Source organism: Pseudophryne corroboree, chromosome 3, assembly GCF_028390025.1.
Source record: "Pseudophryne corroboree isolate aPseCor3 chromosome 3, aPseCor3.hap2, whole genome shotgun sequence".
Lineage (NCBI taxonomy): Eukaryota > Metazoa > Chordata > Amphibia > Anura > Myobatrachidae > Pseudophryne > Pseudophryne corroboree.
Window position 1 is genome coordinate 424,546,993 of NC_086446.1, and position 26,830 is coordinate 424,573,822.

The 26,830-nt window shown below is 48.3% G+C and overlaps 1 protein-coding gene and 1 long non-coding RNA gene across 14 annotated transcripts in view; one reads left to right on the forward strand and one right to left on the reverse strand.

Annotated features, from left to right (window-relative positions):
* Window positions 1-9,782, reverse strand: part of LOC135055813 (uncharacterized) — an 80,540-nt gene extending 70,758 nt beyond the window's left edge. The window contains exons 1-3 of one of the 2 annotated variants that reach the window (XR_010243818.1): window positions 9,657-9,782; window positions 4,441-4,517; window positions 620-704 (exon numbers count right to left, since the gene is read on the reverse strand). This is a non-coding gene — a long non-coding RNA (uncharacterized LOC135055813). Of the gene's footprint in view, window positions 1-210; window positions 705-4,440; window positions 4,518-9,656 lie in introns of those variants that run through there. The other variant, XR_010243817.1, reaches the window with a different exon arrangement.
* PTPRT (protein tyrosine phosphatase receptor type T) overlaps window positions 1-26,830 on the forward strand; it is a 458,515-nt gene that overhangs the window by 287,840 nt on the left and 143,845 nt on the right. For all 12 annotated transcript variants that reach the window (XM_063960280.1, XM_063960277.1, XM_063960271.1 and 9 more), the window contains one exon: window positions 226-400. In XM_063960280.1, coding sequence (XP_063816350.1) covers window positions 226-400 — 175 coding nt within the window. The remainder of the gene's footprint in view (window positions 1-225; window positions 401-26,830) is intronic.

Below are 26,830 nucleotides of genomic sequence, written 5' to 3' on the forward strand. Positions count from 1 at the left end.
CTAAAAAAAATAATGTATACACTGTTGCCTAATAGGCAACAGTGTATACATAGGCACTGTTACCATCCCAGCCTAAAAGGCTGAGATGGTAACCCTGGAATGACAGCAGGTATTTTGTAGTAGCTAGTTATTTCTATAAAGGAACTTGGATTAGAGAATCTCTCCTTACCTTTCTGCTGACAGCAGTGGTGTGACTGATTGTGAGTCTTTATCTCTATTTGGCAGCAATGGAATGGACGCGACACGGGTCTCATGGTAACTCGTGTAGTAAATCACAGACGCTTCTCTGCCACAGTTAGCGTTGGAGACACTTCTCAGCGAAGCATTAGCAAGTATCGCTGTGTCCTGCGATCTTCTGGTGGATCAGGTGTTTCCAATTATGCAGAACTCATTGTTAAAGGTAAGGAAATAAACATTGCTTATACCATTGACATTAGACTGGACTGTATTTGTAAGAAAAGTATTGGTTTTATGTTCTGTAAAATGAAATGTAATTGAACATTGCAGTGCATTGTTTCCTTTTATTATATTTGTTTGTTATGCAGCTCTTTCTGTGGGTAATACATCCATTTCCATACTGTAGTAAAGCCGAAGGGCAGAAAACATTTAATTTTTTTACCTAGTCATAGTGCAGTTCAATAATACTGTACAGTACTACAGTTTTCGTCCTCCTACGTAGTAGCTTCTGTCCATGGGCCACCCATCTGGAAGAGTGAAGGTAGATAACAAAGTTTATGTTTTAATTAAATAGCGAACTCAACCCATTGAAAAGTTTTGCACTTTCACTCAACTGGAGTCTTGAAGGTAAGCAGTGGCGTAAGTTCATCCCCGTCGCCCGGAGGCAAGTTAGAGTTTGGTGCCGCCAACCCTCGAAAAAGTGCCAGGACAGAGGTGTCAGGGACAGTACTGAGATGAAAGGGAAAGTCCAGTGGGGCCAGGACAGACTAAGACAGAGGGGACAGGCACAGGACAGAGGTGACAGGGCCAGGACGGAACAGAGGGCCAGGAAAGATGGGTGACAGGACCACGACAGAGGGGACAGGGAGAGTACAGGGATGACAGGGCCATGACAGAACAGAGGGGACAGGAGAGAAGAGTGTCAGGGACAGGACAGAAGTGACAGGGCAAGGACAGAACAGAGGGTACAGGAGAGAGGGGTCTCAGGAACAGGACAGAGGGGACAGGGCCAATACAGCGATGACAGGGACAGTAAAGTGGGGAAGAACAAAAATGACAGGACCAAGATAGAGACCCAAGATAGAGGTGACAGGGACAAGAGAGAGGTGATAGGACCAGGACATATTTGACAGGGCCAGGACAGAGGGGAAGGGGACAGGACAGGGCAGGACAGGGGTGACATGGGCAGAACCAGGACAGAACTGAGGGGATAGGAGAGAGGGTTAACAGGGACAGGACAGAGTTAACAGGGTCAGGACAGTGGTGGTAGGGACTGGACAGAGGGGACAGAACAGAAGGGTCAGCAGAGAGAGATGACAAGGCCAGCAGCACAGAGGTGACAGGGATAGGACAGGGGTGACAGTGACAGGAAAGAGGGGAGACAGGGCCAGCACAGAGGTGGCAGGGATGGGACAGTAGTACAGGGGTAGGAATGAGGGGTGACAGGGCCAGCACAGGTGTGACAGGGACTGGACAGAGGGGACAGGGACAGAACAGAAGTGTCAGCTGAGAGGGATGACACGGCCGGTAAGAGGTGACAGGGATGGGAAAGGACAGGGTGACAGACGGGAGAGGCGTGATAGCCCAGCACAGAGGTGACAGGTACAGGACAAGGGTGACAGGAGAGAGGGTAGGCAGGGTAAGCACATAGGTGGCAGGGGTGAAAGAGACAGGAGAGAGGGGAGACAGGGCCAGCACAGAGGTGGCAGGGATGGGATGGGAACAGGACAGGAGAGAGGGGAGATAGAGCCATGCTTAGGCTTAGTTAAATGACACTGTGAGTGGTGACAGCAGCAGGTGTTTCGTCTTCCCCATCACATGTTCCCCCTCTCCCAAAAGGGCTTGCACTTACATATGGTACAGTTTTCAGGGGTCCATGCTCCTGGCTGGAACAGCTTTGCTTTTCCGCACTGCGCACTCTCTCCTGGGTTGGTTCTATTTTGGAGTGGGAGAAGGGACCTTCTGACGTATCTAGGGGAGGAGACACGTCACCAGGGGGAGGAGCTGCGGCCGAACAAGGTACCTGAAAAGTACCCTCGCGGGCTCGCTTCGCTCGCCACGCTTCGGGCTCGGTGGCTCGCTTCGCTCGCCACCTAATTACTAAAGGTAATAGTTGGTGGTGTGGATACTAGAGCAACTGTACCGCTGGTGTAGCTCCTCCCCTTGTGTCGTGGCTCCTCCCCCTGACGGAAAAGGTCCCTTAGGCCACTTGGATCTAGCCTCAACCCTCTCTCCTGGCTGCTGCTGCTATGTGTCATGGCGGGCGGCGGCTCTGGGTCGCGGAAGGATGTCACGTGACACCCGCGACCCAGGCCAGAGCACAGCAGCAGAGAGCACAGAGAGGAGGAGCGAGCGCCGCTGATGCTGATAGGCTCTGCGCTCGCTCGTCGGCTCCTCTAGCAGCTCCTGCTGCACTACAGAAATGAATCAAGTATGGACGGAACGGGGGACAATGGAGCAGGCGCCGTGCCCCCTTCAGGGCCAGGAGCCCGGCGGCAACGGACTCCGCTGTCTCCGGGAGTTCAGCCCCTGAAGGTAAATACTCCTGCTAGAGCTGTATTGAGCACTTCTCGTAGGCTGACAACAGGTAGCAGTTTTGTCTGAAAGGTTGTCAATACTGCTGCTACAGTTTATTCAAGGGGAAATTCGATTGCAAGTGTTAACCGGCTTTCGCGTAAAAAGTTTTCACTTTTAGTGAAAAGTGGTTATCAGCCAATTCAATTGCAGGTGAAGTTAAAATGCAATAATTCTCCATAGGATGTAATGCAAAGTTTGTTTTACCAGTTGGGAAAAATCCGTATTTTAAGGTAAAAATATTGGGACTTGGTACAGAACCACTGGAACTAATGATTAATAAGCCACTTAGAATTTTTTTATTAATGCCATTCTTGGGATAAAAATTAGTAAAATGCAGGAAAATTGGTTAATTAATGTGAAACGGGTATATGTGGGTGCTGTATGAATGGGAGGGGTGTTTTTAAGATTGCAGATGGGTGTTAAAGGTGTTTTTTGAATATTTTTTAAAAGTGGCTTAAAATAACACAAATATATACAACTTACAGACATTTTATCTACCCCTAATTTAAGTAAAGCATTTCTTTAGCAGAAAAACACTTGCTTTCTATCATTGTTTTCACTGATTTAGAAAAATGCATATAACAGCCATTTGACACAATTTAAGAACCCAAATATTTTCATTATGACTACGAATAGATTTCTATATTGTTATCCAATATTAGTTTGTCTTTTTTTTTTTTTGGCACGGGTAGCTTTCCCCATTCTCACCTATACTTAATATATGTAATATAAAACCATCAAGAATTATCGGTTGAAACACTTATCACCAATTTTCTAATTGGACTGCACCATAAGTTAATACCCACATACAGGCGTTAAGTGAAATGAACAGGCAATATGCGCAATAAGTTAACACCAGTGAAAACATCACTTTCGCCTGCAAATGAATTCCCTCTTAGTCAATTGCGTTAAAAAAAATCAGTAGTTACAACACCAGCAGAGAATATTTGGAGATAGGGTTATTGTTAAAATCTTATGTCTTTGCATTTTTCATCTGATTAAGAGCTGTCTCTTGTTAGACAACCCCTTCCTTTCAATAGTGCCACCAAATAGGTAGAGTATTGGAGAGACTGCCCTCCTAGGCCACCTTCATATATTGCAGCTGTCAGTACTAGGGGAATGAGCAGAGTACTTTTCCGAAGTCAGTGTTGGTAATTTAAATAACAGTTTAATTAATGTCACTCTTGTTTGGTCAATCCAATCAGGTGCCACAGTACTTATGAGCCATAGTTAGGGACAGCTGTGTTGCTGCCATACTAGCAGGACATTTTTCCTCCTCTTAAGGGCCCTACACATTGGCCGATCCGCCGTCGAGTTGCCCGACGGCGGATACGGCCGGCGGGCGACCCGGCGGCGGGGGGGAAGTGACGGGGGGAGTGAAGTTTCTTCACTTACCCCGTCACCCGGCTCCATAGCAGTTCCTCCATATTGGCCTGCATGCATAGCCGACGGGGCACCAGCGATGAACGAGTGCGGGGCCTCCACACTCAGAGATACGAGATCGTTCATATCTTTGACTGATGTCGGCCAGTAAGTAGGGCCTATTACAGTCCTGTTTAAGATCAGGTAGCAGGGATCCATGCTTAGAGGTCAGCATTCATTTGGTAGAAAAGAGAATCAAGTTCAAAATAGTGTTTATTGCTTTCAAAATATGTGAATGAATAAAACAACTATTGAGCTGCTTACCTGATAATGGTGAGAGTAAGGTACTATGCAACAAGAGTGTTACAGTTCTTCTTGTCCTACTCCAAGAGTTTCCAATGCTACATTAAGTGAAAAAAAAGAAAGGAATAATATAACGCAGACTGTTTGAAGAATTTTTGAAGAATAACAGTGATCAGTGCCCTCACCTAGATTTGATAAGTATTAAACTTTGTGGGGAACTGAGGGACTGATTCAGAGATGGTTGGTAATGCATCTGCGATCGCAGCAACACTTTTAGTAGCGGTTGTGGAGAAATGCAAATGCTAATCTCAGCCTTTCCTATGTCTTCCACCGTACAATGGAGTGCGCGAGCGCTGAGATGAACACTTTCCGGCTCAGTGGTCTGTGCAGTTGTGACCAACATCGGTTGCACCATCGACATTTGCAGTAGCCTATGGTCTATTCTAGATACTCTCCTCAAACCCACCTAAACATGACCTCTGAAGAAGTGGATTTGCAATTGGGAATGCAGCAGCATTCCCAGACATGTCCATGTCACTTCTATAACACGCCCATGAGATGGCCCCTTTCTGCACTCCCTTTAGGTCACCTCTCAGTCTCTACCCTGAAAACGCTCAGATTTGACAAACTCCGTCTCAAGTGTCAGTGATGCCGTATGCAATGCCATCTGCAATCGGACACTTGGGTTTGCACATGCGCAGTTATCCAGGACTTTTTGGCAAAAAAAATCACTCAACTACGGGAACATTGACAATGGGGTATATTTACTAAAATTCGTAATTTTTAGAATGAGGTTAAAGTTCAAACACGAATGACATCGAATGTGTGAAATTGCAACTTTTTGAATTTATTACGACTAATTTACTATGCTGTCGTATTCTGCATTTTCGTGTTTTCCGATGTCGATGTCATTCGTATTCTTTGGCAGTGTTTTACGAGAGTGAATAGTAAAACACTGCCGACATTAACACAATGAATCTCGGCCGGATCTGTGAGACCGTGCAGGGCTTCATTGTGCACCTTTCGTAAAAAAAATAAAGTGTTAAAAATAAAAAATAAAAATGCGTGGGGTCCCCCCTCCTAAGCAAAACCAGCCTCGGGCTCTTTGAGCCGGATCTGATTGTCAAAATATGGGGAAAAAAATGACAGGGGTTCCCCCATATTTCATCAACCAGCACCGGGCTCTGCGCCTGGTCCTGGTGCAAAAAATACGGGGGACAAAAAGCGTAGGGGTCCCCCGTATTTTTTGAACCAGCATCTGGCTCCACTAGCCAGGTACATAATGCCACAGCCGGGGGACACTTTTATTGTGGTCCTGGTGGCCCTGGCATTACATCCCCAACTAGTCACCCCTGGCCGGGGTACCCTGGAGGAGTGGGAACCCTTAAATCAAGGGGTCCCCCCCCTCCAGCCACCCAAGGGCCAAGGGTGAAGCCCGAGGCTGTTTCCCCCATCCAAGGGAGGCGGATGGGGGGCTGATAGCCAAGTGTAAAAAATCAGAATATTGTTTTTAGTAGCAGTACTACAAGTCCCAGCAAGCCTCCCCCGCAAGCTGGTACTTGGAGAACCACAAGTACCAGCATGCGGTGGAAAACCGGGCCCGCTGGTACCTGTAGTACTACTACTAAAAAAATACCCAACAAAAAACAGGACACACACTGTGACAGTAAAAGTTTATTACATACATGCACACCTCCATACATACATACTTACCTATGTTCACACGAGGCTCGGTCCTCTTCTCCATGTAGAATTCTCGGGGTACCTGTGAAAAAAATTATACTCGCATAATCCAGTGTATCTTCTGTTCTTTGTATAATCCACGTACTTGGCAAAAAAACAAACCGGAAACCCGACCACGCACTGAAAGGGGTCCCATGTTTACACATGGGACCCCTTTCCCCGACTGCCAGGACCCCCCCTGACTCCTGTCAAAGAGAGTCCCTTCAGCCAATCAGGGAGCGCCACGTCGTGGCACTCTCCTGATTGGCTGTGCGCTCCTGTAGTGTCAGTGAGGCTGCACACGGCAGAGATACAATGTAGCGCCTATGCGCTCCATTATATCCAATGGTGGGAACTTTGCAGTCAGCGGTTGACCGAAAGTAACCTCACCGCTGACCGCAAAGTTCCCACCATTGGATAAAATGGAGCGCATAGGTAATTTTTTTCACAGGTACCCCGAGGATTCTACATGGAGAAGAGGACTGAGCCTCGTGTAAACATAGGTAAGTATGTATGTATGGAGGTGTGCATGTATGTAATAAACTTTTACTGTCACGGTGTGTGTGTCCTGTTTTTTGTTGGGTATTTTTTTAGTAGTACTACAGGTACCAGCGGGCCTGGTTTTCCAGTACCAGCTTGCGGGGGAGGCTTGCTGGGACTTGTAGTACTGCTACTAAAAACAATATTCAGATTTTTTACACTTGGCTATCAGCCCCCCATCCGCCGCCCTTGGATGGGGGGACAGCCTCGGGCTTCACCCTTGGCCCTTGGGTGGCTGGAGGGGGGGACCCCTTGATTTAAGGGTTTCCCACTCCTCCTGGGTACCCCGGCCAGGGGTGACTAGTTGGGGATGTAATGCCAGGGCCGCCAGGACCACAATAAAAGTGTCCCCCGGCTGTGGCATTATGTACCTGGCTAGTGGAGCCCGGTGCTGGTTCAAAAAATACGGGGGACCCCTACGCTTTTTGTCCCCCGTATTTTTTGGACCAGGTGCAGAGCCCGGTGCTGGTTGATGAAATATGGGGGAACCCCTGTCATTTCCCCCCCCATATTTTGACAACCAGGACCGGCTCAAAGAGCCCGAGGCTGGTTATGCTTAGGAGGGGGGACCCCACGCATTTTTTTTCTTACATTTAACACTTTCCCACCCCTTACCACTGATAAACATGCACGGATCTCACGGATCCGTACATGCCTATCAGAACACGGTAAAAAAAAGCAGGTCTATTTGAAAACTGCTTTTTTTTACGATTTGTATTTATTCACGGCAGTGTTTGGCTATTGCCGGCAGTGTTTGTGAAATACAAATTTTAGTAAATTACCGAGTTCTAGCAAATAACAGGCGTATTTGACCGATGGTGCATTCATTCGTAATTTTTTCTTTGACTTCAACAAAAATACGATTGCCCTCATCACTGCCGTGATTTGAGTTTAGTAAATTCCCGAGATGACACTTTGAAGAAAAAACACCATCTCGGTCAAAATCGGGAGCTTAGTAAATATACCCCAATGTGTCCATCTCTAAATCAGGCCGTGAACCCTATTAATGAAAAAAACTTGAAATGAAGTGAGATAAATCCCATTATTGGAGGTACATTGTTCTTGTTCTGGGCTTGATGTTCCCTTGCATATTTGGTGGAGAAATACAGTAATAATATTATGTAATGTATTATGTAATACTGAAGTGAAATCAAAAAATAGCAATTTCAAATAAGACAGGTGCTACCTTAGCATAGCTTCTTTTTGTTCAAGGAACATAATATGCACAATGATCTTCCAGTTCAAAACAGAATTATTTCTTTTACAATATATATAAATATAAGCAGATACACTCGCACTGCCATTAGGGATTTTCAGCACTGATATAATTTGTAAGTCCAGAATCCAGTCTGGGGAAAATTATCTTGATATAGTGACTCTTCGGGGAAAATTTAGTAAAAATCATTTTTAGGAGAGATTGCAAATCACATATAATCATTCCCTATTGCTAGAACAAAATTCACACCTTTACTAACAAGCATTTTCACTTGCATCTTTGTCTTCCGACGGTGTGTGTTGTAGAATTTTGGTGTGTGCTATTTGTGTCGAAGTTGCGGTTTTTGCATGGGTATTCGCTTAAGTCGCATTTTATTGCCCTATAATTGGCAGAATGCCTCAAAAGTCGCATGTCAACACAAAGCAAATCATATCTTAATTTGCACCATATGTCCCACCTCAAATCCCATCACAATTCGTACCTTCATTTGCATCACAAGTTACAGAAAAGCATCAGAATCCTCAAACACATTCTGATTGGCTCAGCCATAATTAAAATGGTTTTCACATGTTTCTCTAACGTCCTAAGTGGATGCTGGGGACTCCGTAAGGACCATGGGGAATAGCGGCTCCGCAGGAGACTGGGCACATCTAAAGAAAGCTTTAGGACTATCTGGTGTGCACTGGCTCCTCCCCCTATGACCCTCCTCCAAGCCTCAGTTAGATCTCTGTGCCCGAACGAGAAGGGTGCACACTAGGGGCTCTCCTGAGCTTCTTAGTGAAAGTTTTAGATTAGGTTTTTTATTTTCAGTGAGACCTGCTGGCAACAGGCTCACTGCATCGAGGGACTAAGGGGAGAAGAAGCGAACTCACCAGCGTGCAGAGTGGATTGGGCTTCTTAGGCTACTGGACATTAGCTCCAGAGGGACGATCACAGGCCCAGCTTGGATGGGTCCCAGAGCCGCGCCGCCGGCCCCCTTACAGAGCCAGAAGGCAGAAGAGGTCCGGAAAATCGGCGGCAGAAGACGTCCTGTCTTCAACAAGGTAGCGCACAGCACTGCAGCTGTGCGCCATTGCTCTCAGCACACTTCACACTTCGGTCACTGAGGGTGCAGGGCGCTGGGGGGGGCGCCCTGAGACGCAATAAAAACACCTTGGATGGCAAAAAAAATGCATCACATATAGCTCCTGGGCTATATGGATGCATTTAACCCCTGCCAGAATCCATAAAAAAGCAGGAGAAAAGTCCGCGAAAAAGGGGCGGAGCCTATCTCCTCAGCACACTGGCGCCATTTTCCCTCACAGCTCCGTTGGAGGGAAGCTCCCTGTCTCTCCCCTGCAGTCACTACACTACAGAAAGGGTTAAAAAAAAGAGAGGGGGGCACTAATTGGGCGCAGTATTAACTATACAGCAGCTATAAGGGGAAAAACACTTATATAAGGTTATCCCTGTATATATATAGCGCTCTGGTGTGTGCTGGCAAACTCTCCCTCTGTCTCCCCAAAGGGCTAGTGGGGTCCTGTCCTCTATCAGAGCATTCCCTGTGTGTGTGCTGTATGTCGGTACTTTTGTGTCGACATGTATGAGGAGAAAAATGATGTGGAGACGCAGGGCCGGATTAACAATGGGGCGGATGGAGCTGCAGCTCCAGGCCCCCCATTGAAAATAGGCCCACAGGATCTCCTGCAATGCAGCCAGTGTTAACAGTAAAAAAAAACACTGGCTGCATAGCGTTGTCCCCACAGAGGCCTGCACTTACCCCTCCACTGGTCCGGCTGCCGTGATCGGAGCTCAACCCCGATCAGGCAGCGTATGGTAACAGCACCCCGTGCAGTCAATATCCCTGATACAGCAGCCTGTGCTGGTGCTCGGTGGCTGGGCTCAGTCAGTGGGCTGTGCAGCACTTCCTGATACTGCAAGCTCCGCCCACTACATGACATCGTGCAGGGGGCGGGGCCAGGACTCGACACTGCTGCCAGCCATCCATGTCACACACTATTATACTGAGCAGAGGCAGGAAAAGGTAAGAGAGAGAGAGAGAAGTAACATGGGAGGGAAAGTGAGAGGTGGAATGTAAGGAAGGAGTGCAGTTGAGGAACAGTAATGCACCTAAGATAGACAGGTAGGTGATTAAGTTATGTTAGAAAAGTAAAGAAAGATACTGTGAGAGATTAGAAAAGAAGACAAGCATGTGATATCAGAGATTCAGAGATAGGCAGTTTTTGACCCTGTTTTAAAAAATGAGTGGGCCCTGCAGGACGTGCTGTGCAGTCAGTCTCTCACCGCTGGCAGCGATCTTATCCAATCGCTGCCTGAGACCAACGTCCTCCCCTCTCTGCCCACCAACGCACAGCATAACGCTCTACAATTTAAATCAGGTGTGCGTCGGGGGAGAGCTTGCTTCCCTTTGTCCCACACACCATCTGTATCTGACCCGCACTGTATCCCACCCACACTGTGTCCTACCCACACTGTATCCCACCTGCACTGTATCCATCCCGCACTGTATCCCTCCCGCACTGTATCCCTCCCGCACTGTATCCATCCCACACTGTATCCGTCCCACACTGTATCCCACCCGCACTGTATCCGTCCCACACTGTATCCATCCCACACTGTATCCCACCCGAACTGTATCCCTCCCGCACTGTATCCCTCCCGCACTGTATCCCTCCCGCACTGTATCCCATCCGCACTGTATCCGTCCCACACTGTATCCATCCCACATTATATCCCACCCGCACTGTATCCGTCCCACACTGTATCCCATCCGCACTGTATCGGTCCCGCACTGTGTCGGTCCCACACTGTATCCGTCCCACTGTATGGCAGATGATGCAGGAAGAGCTGCTCAAGAGGCTGTTGTGAACGTGAATGCACAGGTGCAGCAGGTCAGTGTACCCATCCAGTGTCTGCCCCTTCTCCAGCTCAGTGTCCCCACCATTACTGATCCCCATCCCAGTGTCTCCCTGCCTTCCCTCCCCAAACAGCCCACTGCACCCATCCCAGTACCCTCCCACCTAGAACCCTCAGTCCAGTCCAGTGGCGGGCTGGCCAGGGGGGCAGAGTGCCAGGTGCCCCCTGGGCTGTGCTATCGCCACGGGACGCAGCCTACTCCATTGCAAATGGGCACAGGTGGTCCAGTGTGCGCGGCGGCAGCCATGTGGGCTCTCTTACTGTGTGTCCTCCAGGGCTACGGAAGCCCTGTAGGACACAATTAAAAGATACGCAATCTGTGATACGGCTGTACGCTGCTGTGCATAGGCGGCCATATCACACGAGGGGACTGTTTGCTATGGCTCTGTGCACTGTACAGCAAGTGGCGGGGGGCGGTGGCAGCAGGAGTGAGGTACTGACTGTGCTCAGTATATTAGTGACACAGCCACCATCCTGCTAGCGGCCTTGTCACCCTGACCCACCCTTCACAGATTACATAGGTGACCATGCCCCCATTGCTCATTAATACGCCCCCAGCAGGGTTAGAGGTAGTGTGTGTGGGGAGCAGGTGCAGGGTAGGGAGTGGTGTAGTGTGTACGGGGAGCAGGTGCAGGGTTAGGGGTAGTGTAGTGTGTACGGGTAGCGGGTGCAGAGTTAGGGGTAGTGTGTACGGGGAGCTGGTGCAGGATTAGGGGTAGTGTAGTGTGTACGGGGAGCGGGTGTAGGATTAGGGGTAGTGTAGTGTGTGCGGGTAGTGGGTGCAGGTTTAGCGGTAGTATAGTGTGCGGGGAGCGGGTGCTAGAAGTAGTGTAGTGTGTACGGGGAGCAGGTGCAGATTTAGCGGTAGTGTAGTGTGTACGGGGAGCGGGTGCAGGTTTAGGGGTAATGTAGTGTGTACGGGGAGCGGGTGCAGGATTAGGGGTAGTGTAGTGTGTACGAGGAGCGGGTGCAGGGTTAGGGGTAGTGTAGTGTGTACGGGGAGCGGGAGCAGGGTTAGCGGTAGTGTAATGTAGTGTGTACGGGGAGCGGGTGCTGGGTTAGCGGTAGTGTAGTGTGTGTGTGGGGAGTGGGTGCAGGGTTAGTGGTAGTGTAGTGTGTACGGGGAGCGGGTGCTGGGTTAGTGGTAGTATAGTGTGCGCGGGGTGCAGGGGTAGGGTTAGCGGTAGTGTAGTGTGTACGGGGAGCGGGTGCAGGGTTAGGGATAGTATAGTGTGTACGGGGAGCGGGTGCAGGGTTAGGGGTACTATAGTGTGTACAAGGAGCGGGTGCAGGGTTAGGGGTAGTATAGTGTGTACGGGGAGCGGATGCAGGGTTAGGGGTAGTATGGTGTGTACGGGGAGCGGGTGCAGGGTTAGGGGTAGTATAGTGTGTACGGGGAGCGGGTGCAGGGTTAGGGGTAGTGTAGTGTGTGCGGGGAGCGGGTGAGACTAATGAAGCTAATTGGAAACTTCAAATTGTATTCTGTCTGTTTTTGTTTTGTTTTTTTATCCTGGTTTTTACCATATTCGTTAATGCATATTTATTTTTTTTACATGGTAGTGGCATGTTAAAAGAAACTGAAAATGCATATTAGAAAAACCATAGCAGTACATACTCATTAATGAGTTTAGTCATAGGATAGTATTTTGTAAATGTTCTAGGGGAAAAATTTCCATGTGGATTGGACTGCCACCACTAACAGGTCTACGGATGGTGTGATGGTTAGCATTACTGCCTTACAGCACTAAAGTCATGGGTTTGATTCCCACCATGTCCCTAACTGCGTGTAGTTTGTATATTCTCCCCATACTGGCGTGGGTTTCCTCCCACAATCCAAATACCGTATATACCAGTACGTTAGCTCGCAGCATAAAAATAAACCATAGTTAGGTAGGTGGGTAGCTATGCCCTCCATGGTGCTAGCCACACCACATCCCCATATCGGTAGTCACACCCTCACCACGCTGGTCACACCCCCTGCAGCGGCGCACAATAGGCCCTTCATAAATTACAGCTCCAGGCCTATGAGGACCTTAATCTGGCACTGTGGAGACGGAGCAGATTGCCTGTAATAGTGATGTCACCCCCTAGGGGGTCGACACCTGAGTGGATGAACTGTTGGAAGGAATTACGTGACAGTGTCAGCTCTGTATAAAAGACAGTGGTTGACATGAGACAGCCGGCTACTCAGCTTGTGCCTGTCCAGACGTCTCATAGGCCGTCAGGGGCTCTAAAGCGCCCGTTACCTCAGATGGCAGATATAGACGCCGACACGGATACTGACTCCAGTGTCGACGGTGAAGAGACGAATGTGACTTCCAGTAGGGCCACACGTTACATGATTGAGGCAATGAAAAATGTTTTACACATTTCTGATAATACGAGTACCACCAAAAAAAAAGGGGTATTATGTTCGGTGAGGAAAAACTACCTGTAGTTTTCCTGAATCTGAGAAATTAAATGAGGTGTGTGATGATGCGTGGGTTTCCCCCGATAACCACGGATAATTTCTAAAATGTTATTGGCATTATATCCTTTCCCGCCAGAGGTTAGGGTGCGTTGGGAAACACCCCCTAGGGGGGATAAAGCGCTCACACGCTTGTAAGGGCTCTACCTTCGCCTGAGATGGCCGCCCTTAAGGATCCTGCTGATAGAAAGCAGGAGGGTATCCTAAAAGGTATTTACACACATACTGGTGTTATACTGCGACCAGCAATCGCCTCAGCCTGGATGTGCAGTGCTGGGTTGGCGTGGTCGGATTCCCTGACTGAAAATATTGATACCCTAGATAGGGACAGTATATTTTTGCCTATAGAGCATTTAAAAGATGCATTTTTATATATGCGTGATGCACAGCGGAATATTTGCCGACTGGCATCAAGTCTAAGCGCGTTGTCCATTTCTACCAGTAGAGGGTTATGGACACGTCAGTGGTCAGGTGATACGTATTCCAAACGGCATTTGGAAGTATTGCTTTATTAAGGGAGGAGTTATTTGGGGTCGGTCTTTCAGACCTGGTGGCCACGGCAACAGCTGGGAATTCCACGTTTGTACCCCAGGTCGCCTCTCAACATGAGAAGACGCCGTATTATCAGGCGCAGTCTTTTCGTGGACAAGCGGGCAAAAGGTTCCTCATTTCTGCCCCGTGACAGAGGAAGAGGAAAAAGGCTGCAGAAATCAGCCAGTTCCCAGGAACAGAAACCCTCTCCCGCCTCTGCCAAGCCCTCAGTATACGCTGGGGCTTTACAAGCAGAATCAGGCACGGTGGGGGGCCCGTCTCAATGAATTTCAGCGCGCAGTGGGCTCACTCGCAAGTAGACCCCTGGATCCTTCAGGTGATATCTCAGGGGTACAAATTAGAATTCGAGACGTCTCCCCCTCGCCGTTTCCTAAAGTCGGCTTTACCGTTGTCTCCTTCTGACAGGGAGACCGTTTTGGAAGCCATTCACAAGCTGTATTCCCAGCAGGTGATAATCAAGATACCCCTCCTGCAACAGGGAACAGGGTATTATTCCACACTGTTGTGGTACCGAAGCCGGACGGCTCGGTGAGACCGATTCTAAATCTAAAATCTTTGAACACTTACGTACAGAGGTTCAAATTCAAGATTGAGTCACTCAGAGCAGTGATTGCGAACCTGGAAGAAGGGGACTACATGATGTCTCGGGACATCAAGGATGCTTACCTTCATGTCAAAATTTACCCTTCTCACCAAGGGTACCTCAGGTTTATGGTACAGAACTGTCACTATCAGTTCAGACGCTGCCGTATGGATGGTACACGGCACCCCGGGTCTTTACCAAGGTAATGGCCGAAATGATGATATTCCTTCGAAGGAAGTGAATTTTAGTTATCCCTTCCTTGGACAATTCCCTGATAAGGGTAAGATCCAGGGAACAGTTGGAGGTCGGTGTAGCACTATCTCAGGTAGTGTTGCGGCAGCACGATTGGATTCTCAATATTCCAAAATCGCACCTGGTTCCGACGACGTGTCTTCTGTTCCTAGGGATGATCCTGGACACAGTCCAGAAAAAGGTGTTTCTCCTGGAGGAGAAAGCCAGGGAGTTATCCGAGCTAGTCAGGAACCTCCTAAAACCGAGCCAAGTCTCAGTGCATCAATGCACAAGGGTTCTGGGTAAAATGGTGGCTTACTACGAAGCAATCCCATTCGGCAGATTCCACGCAAGAACTTTCCAGTGGGACCTGCTGGACAAATGGTCCGGATCGCATCTTCAGATGCATCAGCGGATAACCCTGTCACCAAGGACAAGGGTGTCCCTCCTGTGGTGGTTGCAGAGTGCTCATCTTCTAGAGGGCCGCAGATTAGGCATTCAGGACTGGGTCCTGGTGACCACGGATGCCAGCCTGCGAGGCTGGGGAGCAGTCACACAGGGAAGGAATATCCAGGGCTTATGGTCAAGCCTGGAGACATCACTTCACATAAATATCCTGATGCTAAGGGACATTTACAATGCGCTAAGCTTAGCAAGACCTCTGCTTCAAGGTCAGCCGGTGTTGATCCAGTCGGACAACATCACGGCAGTCACCCACGTAAACAGACAGGGTGGCACAAGAAGCAGGAGGGCAATGGCAGAAGCTGCAAGGATTCTTCGCTGGGCGGAAAATCATGTGATAGCACTGTCAGCAGTATTCATTCAGGGAGTGGACAACTGGGAAGCAGACTTCCTCAGCACGACCTCCACCCGGGAGAGTGGGGACTTCACCCAGAAGTCTTCCACATGATTAAAAACTTGACAGGTATTGCGCCAGGTCCAGGGACCCTCAGGCAATAAGCTGTAGACGCTCTGGTAACACCGTGGGTGTACCAGTCAGGGTATGTGTTCCCTCCTCTGCCTCTCATACCCAAGGTACTGAGATTGATAAGTTGGAGAGGAGTAAGCACTATATTCGTGGTTCTGGATTGGCCAAGAAGGACTTGGTAACCGGAACTTCAAGAGATGCTCACGGAGGATCCGTGGCCTCTACCTCTAAGAAGGGACCTGCTCCAGCAAGGACCCTGTCTGTTCCAAGACTTACCGCGGCTGCGTTTGACGGCATGGCGGTTGAACGCCGGATCCTGAAGGAAAAAAGGCATTCCGGATGAAGTCATCCCTATCCTGATCAAAGCCAGGAAGGATGTAACTGCAAAAACACTATCACCGCAATTGGCGAAAATATGTTGCGTGGTGCGAGGCCAGTAAGGCCCGACGGAGGAAATTCAACTGGGTCGATTCCTACATTTCCTGCAAACAGGAGTGTCTATGGGCCTGAAATTGGGGTCCATTAAGGTTCAAATTTCGGCCCTGTCAATTTTCTTCCAAAAAGAACTAGCTTCAGTCCCTGAAGTTCAGACGTTTGTAAAAGGGGTACTGCATATACAGCCTCCTTTTGTGCCTCCAGTGGCACTTTGGGATCTCAATGTAGTTTTGGGTTCCAAAAGTCACATTGGTTTGAACCACTTAAATCTGTGGAGTTAAAATATCTCACATGGAAAGTGGTCATGCTGTTGGCCCTGGCCTGGGCCAGGCGCGTGTCAGAATTGGCGGCTTTATCCTGGAAAAGCCCTTATCTGATTTTCCATTCGGACAGGGCGGAATTGAGGACTCGTCCTCAGTTTCTCCCTAAGGTGGTTTCAGCGTCTCACCTGAACCAACCTATTGGTGGTGCCTGCGGCTACTAGGGACTTGGAGGCCTCCAAGTTGCTAGACGTCGTCAGTGCCCTGAAAATATATGTTTCCAGGACGGCTGGAGTCAGGAAATCTGACTCGCTGTTTATCCTGTGTGCACCCAACAAGCTGGGTGCTCCTGCTTCTAAGCAGACTATTGCTCGTTGGATTTGTAGTACAATTCAGCTTGCACATTCTGTGGCAGGCCTGCCACAGCCAAAAATCTGTAAATGCCCACTCCACAAGGAAGGTGGGCTCATCTTGGGCGGCTGCCCGAGGGGTCTCGGCTTTACAACTTTGCCGAGCAGCTACTTGGTCAGGAGCAAATACGTTTGTAAAATTCTACAAAATTGATATCCTGGCTGAGGAGGACCTGGAGTTCTCTCATTTGGTGCTGCAGAGTCATCCGCACTCTCCCGCCCGTTTGGGAGCTTTGGTATAATCCCCATGGTCCTTACGGAGTCCCCAGCATCCACTTAGGACGTTAGAGAAAATAAGAATTTACTTACCGATAATTCTATTTCTCATAGTCCGTAGTGGATGCTGGGCGCCCATCCCAAGTGCGGATTGTCTGCAATACTTGTACATAGTTATTGTTACAAAAATCGGGTTATTATTGTTGTGAGCCATCTTTCAGAGGCTCCTCTGTTATCATGCTGTTAACTGGGTTCAGATCACAGGTTATACGGTGTGATTGGTGTGGCTGGTATGAGTCTTACCCGGGATTCAAAATCCTTCCTTATTGTGTACGCTCGTCCGGGCACAGTATCCTAACTGAGGCTTGGAGGAGGGTCATAGGGGGAGGAGCCAGTGCACACCAGATAGTCCTAAAGCTTTCTTTAGATGTGCCCAGTCTTCTGCGGAGCCGCTATTCCCCATGGTCCTTACGGAGTCCCCAGCATCCACTACGGACTATGAGAAATAGAATTATTGGTAAGTAAATTCTTATTTTTTTATTGGAAGTCGTGCATTGAGTTGCGCTTTTTGAGCGATTTTAGTAAGGCTTTTGATGGAACTGGAAAAAAAGGCTAAAAAAAACCTAGTGCATTAATTTAGTTCATTGTGGGGCGATTTTTTGTGTGATTTTGGTGCACATTCATGTGCATTTACAAGTTGATACTTAGTAAATGTGCAATTTACTTTGCTAGCAATGTTATTTTTACGATGTTTGTGCCAATGGTGAGTACAAAGTTGAATTTGACATGTGACTTCCATGCGAATTAATCCTTAGTAAATTCGCAATTCGCTAAATCTTTTTAACAGAATTTCACCCTTGCAGTAGCAGGAGTCTCTTTTAGTAAGTGTCCATCACTTTTATTAATTGGGGGAAGTCTCTATGGAAACAAAGGGGGAAAATGTGTATGGCTATAGTTTTCTTGTATTTTTTACAACCCCCTTGTATTCTCCATCTATTACCTTCCATCTCTCTGCATTCTCCCTGTCCTCTCCTTACAACTCTCCTTAAAACTCTGACCTATTTTGTTCTCTTTTTATAGAGTATTTGTCTTCCTTGTTACTTTCTATTAAACCTTTACTTCTATCAATAGATTTCACTCTTTCACACTTGCCCCTCTGAGTGTCACCAAGATCTACATTTCTCCTGGATGTCTCTTACTGTGCTGTCTTTCTCTCTCTCTCTCTCTGGGACCCTGTTGTCTATATTTCAGACACTGCATAAATCCCAGCAGGAATCCCGAAGCCTCCTTCCCTCCTGCAGTGTTCTCACTTCCATCTTGGATCTCCGGCTGTGCATTACTGTCCTATTATTATTGTCTTCATTTCTTCAAAGCCCCCTACTGTTTTTTTTTTGTTAGATTTAATCTAATACTTTATTCCTGTAAGTGTCAGGAACAGGTAGTGGAGAGCAAGGAGCAGGATTACAGTTATTGGGGGGACGACGACTAATGAGAATTACATTGTATGATGTCTGTATTGAAACGCCAAAAAGTAAACGGAACAGTTAACAGGCAAGATTGGCAATGTAGGGTACAGTCAGTGGAGGATTTGTAATTTATGAAGCAGAGAGAAAGGGAACAGTTTGTGTTGGGGACACATGATGCAGGATTTGAGGAGGAGTTGCAGGAAATACTGTAGGCTGTAGAGGAGGTATGCAAAGCAAGTTTATTGATAAACAGCAAGATTAATGTAACTAGTTTGGATAAAATTTAAGGATCTGTTTAAGAACTGGACCATTTGTAGAATGTTAAAACACACTTTGCCACATTAGTCATACCCCAAGAAATAGGTCCTAATTTAATTTGGCAATTAACTTACACTAGCAGCTAGTGCACTTGGAACAGCAGATTTAAGGCATATGGATGCAAGTTTAGTATATTAAGGTCACATTTAAGTATGGCACACCCCCTGAAGTTGCAATCTAGTTATAGCAGGCCACATCTGCGGGTATGCCTCTGTCAGGATCACTGAGGTAGTTACCCTGTGTGTGTTCATCTAGCCAGGATCAGTACAAGCACTACTGAATATAGGGCCTGATTCAGATGTGGACAGAGTGCTGTCCTGCGCCCAGGTTCGGATCCAGAAGAAAATGATGGGAAGGGCACCATGATAGGGGAAGGGAGGATGGTTAGTGGTGCTCATGCCTCCCAACTGCCCCGCTTTCAGCGGAAAGTGAAGTAGAAGGAGATGAGACAGGGAGGGAGGGAGAGAGAGAAGTAGGGAGGCAAAGTGGCCTCACAGGATATGTGGTATGTGGGCCACAAAAGTAAGTTGTTAAAATTTGAATGCAAATAGGAAGAGAGAGAGAGGGGGCAAGGCAGGGAGGGAGAGGATGAGGGATGGAGATAGAGGAAAGGATTGAGTAAGAGGGAGAGAGAGAGGGTGAGGGGATAGAGAGAGAGAGAGGGAGAGAAAGGAGAAAGAGTGAGATGGGGTGGGAGAGAAAGAGAAGGAAGGTAATGGAGGATGAGAGAGTGGGGTGGGAGAGAGGAAGAGAGATGACAAAAGATAGAGGGAGATAGAGGGGGCATAGAGAGAGGGAAAGAGAGTGGGAGAGAGAGAGGGAGGGATAGAGAGGGTGAGGGAGATAGAGAGAGGGGAGATACAGAGAGGGAGGGAGACACAGGAAGAGAGAGAGGGGGAGGGAGAGAGGGGGAGAAAGAGGGAAAGAGAAAGAGAGAAGAGGAGAGAGAGAGAGAGAGAGAGAGAGAGAGAGAGAGGGAGGTTGAGAGAAGACAAGAGAGGGGAAGGGACAGAGTGAGACAAAGGGGAGCAGAGAGGAAGAGAGAAGGCAAGAGAGGAAGAGAGACAATTGCGAGAGAGAGGGGGAGAGAGACAATGAGGGAGGAAGAGAGAAGAGAGAAAGAGGGAGGGAGAGAGATAGGGAGTGAGGGAGAAAGAGAGGGAGAGGGGAGAGAAAAAAAGAGGGGAGAGGGAGAGAGAAAGAAGGAGGAATGGAGAAAATTGAAGAGAGAGAGGGCGAGGATGTGAGAGAGAGGAAGTAAGGGAGGGAGGTAGAGTCGGAGGGCGGGGTAGCAAGAGAGGGGGAGGGAGAGAAAGAAGAGGAGAAGGAGATAGAGAGGGGGAGCAAGAGAGGGAAGGAGAGCGAGAGGTGAAGGGAGAGAGAGAAGGAGGATGAGAAAGGATAAGAGGTGGGAGGGAGAGAGGGGGAAACAAAGGGAGAAAGACAGCAAGAGAGAGAGGGAGGGAGGGAGAGGGTGAGAGGTAGATGGAGGGAGTGAGAAAGGAAGAGAGACAGCAAGGGAGGGAGAGAGACGGTGAGTGAGGGAGAGGGGGGGAGAGAGATAGAGGGAGGGAGAGAGAGAGGGAGAGAGGGAGGGAAAGAGAGGAAGAGAGAGAGAGAAAGTGAGAGTGTATGCTGTGAGGGAACTGACCTTCACTCGGTAAACAATGTGTGATGCAAAGAACACAGCAGTGGTGGAGTAGTGAAGAAGACTAGGACCATGCAGGCCAGGTCCTATCCTTTGGTTTTTGTGTCGTGGTCAGTCAGTGATGTCAGAACCCCGGCAACAAGCAGAGTAAGAGAATGGGAGAAAATTAGATGGAGGGGGAGGAAACAGTAAGGAAAAGGAGGGCCACTCCTCTACTCTGGCAGGACTGGTGCCTCCTCCTGCTTATTATGGCCCACAGCTGGCCACAGTGGCAGAGTTCTGTAATGCTGTCAATGCTTCAGCAGACCTCTTCATTGCGATGTGCTCCGGTGCGTTGCACCGCCATGCTGCTGCTACTATCAGTTTAAACAAAGTGTGTGGCAAAAACAACAGGGCGGCACAAAGTACTGATATTCTGCATGCGCATGTATGGGTCCTGCGATACAGGATGCAGGGACGGCATCAGACTATCAGTTATTAACAGTGTAATTCTGAATGAGGCGGTGACGGGCTCCTTTTGTGAAAACATAAGCTTTTCACCACAGTTTAGGGGGAGGGAAGACACCAGTGATTTCCTTCATTGCTTGGAGATTTTGCAGCCTCTGCAATGGCTGGTTTGCGCATCTCCATGGGTGCCGCAAGCTGCCAGATGGTGCCAGGGATGATGCTGCGTCCTTAGACGCATTTGGATCAGTAATGCAGCAGAAGGCATGACGTGATGCCTCCTGCTGTATTACCATATTAGTACTTAGGGCTTTAACCAATGCTATTTGACACAATTGAGTATGTATGAAAGCAGATAACGTAGAGAAAAATCACTTTCCTCTATTGTATCTGCAAACATTTAATGAATTTTGCTGCCACCATATTATTTTATGGTTACAGAAAATCACCCAGATGTATTAGAAAATGATAAGCGCACATTTGCTGCTTGTTTTTTCACATATTGGCCTCTGACATACAGATGGCGCATTTCTCAGGGTTGGTAGTAAACCCATGTGCTCGGAGGTAGTCAACACCGTTTTAGCCTTAACCAATTCTGTTAAGTGGATTGCCAATTTTCCTTAGTTAGATCTAAGGTAGTCAAGTGACTTTTGACTAAATTCTCCACCAGCTCATCAACTCGATTCTTTGGATAGGAGTCAAACTTAGAAACTTTATTCAACTTCCTAAAGTAATTACAGAACCTTAAAGCTCGGAAAAGTTTGGGCACTAACACAATAGGATTGTGTCATTCAGAATTCGACTCTTTCATTACACTCAGTCGAAGCATGTCTTCTACCTCCCTGTTATAGCTCCCTGTTTAGCTTCAGTTATGTGATAAGGTCTTTGATTCACAACAACCCCCTGAGGAGTGACAGTGTCATGTTTTATCATTTGAGTTCTACCCGGAATGGGAGAGAAAATTTGATTCCGTTTTACCATATCTATGGCTTGCTTTTTTTTTATTGGAACTCAACCATTATTTCTCTTACGACCTAGAGGATGCTGGGGACTCCGTAAGGACCATGGGGATAGAGGGGCTCTGCAGGAGACATGGGCACTAAGAAAGAACTTTAGGTATGGGTGTGCACTGGCTCCTCCCTCTATGCCCCTCCTCCAGACCTGAGTTGATTACTGTGCCCAGAGGAGACTGGGTGCATTACAGGGAGCTCTCCTGAGTTTCCTGGAAAGAAAGTATTTTAGTTAGGTTTTTTATTTTCAGGGAGCCTGCTGGCAACAGACTCCCTGCATCGAGGGACTGAGGGGAGAGAAACAGACCTACTTTAATGTTAGGCTCTATTTCTTAGGCTACTGGACACCATTAGCTCCAGAGGGAATGGAATGCAGGTCTCACCCTCGCCGTTCGTCCCAGAGCCGCGCCGCCGTTCTCCTCGCAGAGCCGGAAGATAGAAGCCGGGTGAGTATGTGAAGAAAGAAGACTTCAGAGGCGGCAGAAGACTTCAGATCTACATAGAGGTAAAGCACAGTGGTAACGCTGTGCGCCATTGCTCCCACACAGCACACACACGGCAGTCACTGTAAGGGTGCAGGACGCAGGGGGGGCGCCCTTGGCAGCAATAAGGACCTCCAAATCTGGCAATAAGTATATATACAGTCTGGGCACTGTATATAAAAGAGATCCCCTGCCAGTTTTTTTAATTTTTCAGCGGGACCGAAGCCCGCCGCTGAGGGGCGGGGCTTGTTCCTCAGCACTCACCAGCACCATTTTCTCCACAGCACACCGCTGAGAGGAAGCTCCCCGGACTCTTCCCTGCTTACCACGGTGAAAGAGGGTTTTAAAGAAGGGGGGGGGCACATAATTTGGCGCAAATACATTAAAACAGCGCTATCTGGGTAAACATATTGTGTGTTTTTTCCTGGGTCATTAGCGCTGGGTGTGTGCTGTCATACTCTCTCTCTGTCTCTCCAAAGGGCCTTGTGGGGGAACTGTCTTCAGATAATAGGATTCCCTGAGTGTGTGGTGTTTCGGTACGCGTGTGTCGGCATGTCTGAGGTAGAAGGCTTTCCTAGCGAGGAGGTGGAGCAAATGAATGTGGTGTCTCCGTCGGCAACACCGACACCTGACTGGGTGGATATGTGGAATGTTTTAAGTGCTAATGTGAATTTATTGCACAAAAGGTTGGACAATGCTGAGTCCAGGTATTATGCAGAGAGTCAGGCCCTGCCTGCCCCTATGTCGCAGGGACCCTCGGGGTCTCAAAAACGCCCACTATCCCAAATAGTAGACACTAATACCGACACGGATTCTGACTCCAGTGTCGACTACGATGATGCAAAGTTACAGCCAAAATTGGCTGAAAGTATTCAATATATGATTATTGCAATAAAGGATGTTTTGCATATCACAGAGGAACCCCCTGTCCCTGACACGAGGGTACATATGTATAAGGAAAAGAAACCTGAGGTAACCTTTACCCCTTCTCATGAGCTGAACGAGTTATTTGAAAAGGCGTGGGAATCTCCAGACAGGAAACTGCAGATTCCCAAAAGGATTCTTATGGCGTATCCTTTCCCGGCTAAGGACAGGATACGGTGGGAATCCTCCCCGAAGGTAGACAAAGCGTTGACCCGCTTATCCAAAAAGGTAGCACTGCCATCCCAAGATACGGCTACCCTCAGGGATCCTGCTGATCGCAAGCAGGAGGCTACCTTAAAGTCCATTTACACACACCCTGGTACCTTACTCAGACCGGCGATAGCGTCGGCTTGGGTTTGTAGCGCTGTAGCAGCGTGGACAGATACCTTATCGGCGGAATTGGATACCCTGGATAAGGATACCATTTTATGCTGTCTTATATATGAGGGATGCTCAAAGAGACATTGGCCTACTGGGTTCTAGAGTCAACGCTATGTCGATTTCTGCTAGACGATTCCTATGGACCCAGCAATGGACAGGTGATGCCGACTCAAAGAGGCATATGGAGGTTTTACCTTACAAGGGTGAGGAATTGTTTGGGGAAGGTCTCTCGGACCTGGTCTCCACAGCTATGGCAGGTAAATCAATTTTTTTGCCTTATATTCCCTCAAAGCCGAAGAAAGCGCCACATTATCAAATGCAGTCCTTTCGGTCAAATAAAAACAAGAGAGCACGAGGATCGTCCTTTCTTGCCAGAGGTAAGGGCAGAGGAAAAAAGCTGCCAACCACAGCTAGTTCCCAGGAGCAGAAGTCCTCCCCGGCCTCTACAAAATCCACTGCATGACGCTGGGGCTCCGCTGAGGGAGTCCGCCCCAGTGGGGGAACGTCTTCGACTTTTCAGCCACATCTGGGTTCACTCACAGGTGGATCCCTGGGCAATAGAAATTGTTTCCCAGGGTTACAAGCTGGAATTCGAAGAGGTGCCTCCTCGCCGGTTTTTCAAATCGGCCCTACCAGCTTCTCCCCCAGAAAGGGAGATAGTTTTAAATGCAATTCACAAATTGTGTCTTAAACAGGTGGTGGTCAAAGTTCCCCTGCTTCAACAAGGGAGGGGGTATTACCCAACCCTATTTGTAGTCCCGAAACCGGACGGTTCGGTCAGACCCATTCTAAATTTAAAATCCTTGAACCTATACTTGAAAAGGTTCAAGTTCAAGATGGAATCGCTCAGAGCGGTCATCGCCAGCCTAGAAGGGGGATATTTTATGGTATCCCTGGACATTAAGGATACATACCTTCATGTTCCCATATATCCACCTCATCAGGCGTACCTGAGATTTGCGGTACAGGATTGTCATAACCAATTTCAGACGTTGCCGTTTGGGCTTTCCACGGCCCCAAGGATTTTCACCAAGGTAATGGCAGAAATGATGGTGCTCCTGCGCAAGCAGGGTGTCACAATTATCCCGTACTTGGACGATCTCCTCATAAAAGTGAGATCGCGAGAGCAGTTGTTGATCAGCGTGTCACTTTTACTGAAGGTGTACAACAAAACGGCTGGATTCTCAATATCCCGAAGTCACAGTTAGTTCCTACGACTCGTTTGACCTTCTTAGGCATGATTCTGGATATGGACCAGAAACGGGTTTATCTTCCGATGGAAAAGGCCCAGGAACTCATGACTCTGGTCAGGGACCTATTGAAGCCAAAACAGGTGTCAGTGCATCACTGCACTCGAGTCCTGGGAAAGATGGTGGCATCTTACGAGGCCATTCCCTTCGGCAGGTTCCATGCGAGGACCTTCCAATGGGACCTACTGGACAAGTGGTCCGGGTCACATCTACAGATTCATCAGTTGATCACCCTGTCCCCTAGGGCAAGGGTGTCTCTCCTGTGGTGGCTACAGAGTGCTCACCTTCTAGAGGGTCGCAGGTTCGCCATTCAGGACTTGATTCTGGTAACAACGGACGCGAGCCTCCGAGGTTGGGGAGCAGTCACACAGGGAAGAAACTTCCAAGGTCTTTGTTCAAGCCAGGAGACTTGTCTTCACATCAACGTCCTGGAGCTGAGGGCCATATACAACGCCCTTCGTCAAGCGGAGACTTTGCTTTGCGACCTACCAGTTCTGATTCAGTCAGACAACATCACCGCAGTGGCTCATGTAAACCGCCAAGGCGGCACAAGGAGCAGAGTGGCAATGGCGGAAGCCACCAGGATTCTTCGCTGGGCGGAAAATCATGTAAGCGCACTGTCAGCAGTGTTCATTCCGGGAGTGGACAACTGGGAAGCAGACTTCCTCAGCAGACACGATCTACATCTAGGAGAGTGGGAACTTCATCAGGAAGTCTTCGCACAGATTGCAAGTCAGTGGGGACTGCCCCAGATAGACATGATGGCGTCCCGCCTCAACAAAAAACTACAGAGGTATTGCGCCAGGTCCAGAGACCCTCAGGCCGTGGCAGTGGACGCCGTCGTGACACCGTGGCTGTTCCAGTCGGTCTATGTGTTTCCTCCTCTTCCTCTCATACCCAAGGTGTTGAGAATAATAAGAAAAAGAGGAGTACAGACAATTCTCATTGTTCCAGATTGGCCACGAAGGATCTGGTATCCGGATCTGCAGGAAATGCTCACAGAAGATCCGTGGCCTCTTCCTCTAAGACAGGACCTGTTACAACAGGGGCCCTGTCTGTTCCAAGACTTACCGCGGCTGCGTTTGACGGCATGGCGGTTGAAAGCCGGATCCTAGCGGAAAAGGGCATTCCGGATGAGGTCATTCCTACTCTGATAAAGGCTAGGAAGGACGTGACGGCTAAACATTATCACCGTATATGGCGGAAGTATGTTTCTTGGTGTGAGGCCAGGAATGCTCCTACGGAAGAATTCCATCTGGGCCGTTTTCTTCACTTCCTACAGACTGGAGTGAATTTGGGCCTAAAATTAGGCTCCATTAAGGTTCAGATTTTGGCCCTATCCATTTTCTTTCAGAAGGAATTGGCTTCTCTCCCAGAAGTACAGACTTTTGTCAAGGGAGTGCTTACAGACAAGTGTAAGGTAATGCACTGTGGTAACAAGAACAAAAATTACACCTACCTACTAAATGGGGTAAAATTAGGGGATTCTGTACTGGAAAAGGACTTAGGTGTCCTCATAGATAGCAAGCTAAGAAGTAGTATCCAAAGTAGGACTGCAGCAAAGAAGGCTAATAAGATATTAGCATGCATAAAACGGGGTATTGATGCTAGGGACGAGAGTATTATACTCCCGTTATATAAATCACTAGTGAGGCCACACCTTGAATACTGTGTACAGTTCTGGGCACCGTACTACAAAAAGGATATCCTGGAGCTTGAAAAGGTACAGAGGAGGGCGACCAAACTAATTAAGGGCATGGAGACGATGGAATACAAGGAAAGGCTTGAAAGACTAGGCATGTTTACATTGGAAAAGCGGAGACTAAGAGGGGATATGATCAACATCTACAAATATATAAGGGGACAATACACAGAGCTTGCGCGGGACCTGTTTTTGGTTAGATCAACACAGAGGACTCGTGGACACTCGCTCAGGTTAGAGGAGAGGAGATTCCGCACAATACGGCGTAAAGGCTTTTTCACGGTAAGGACAATACGTGTTTGGAATTCCC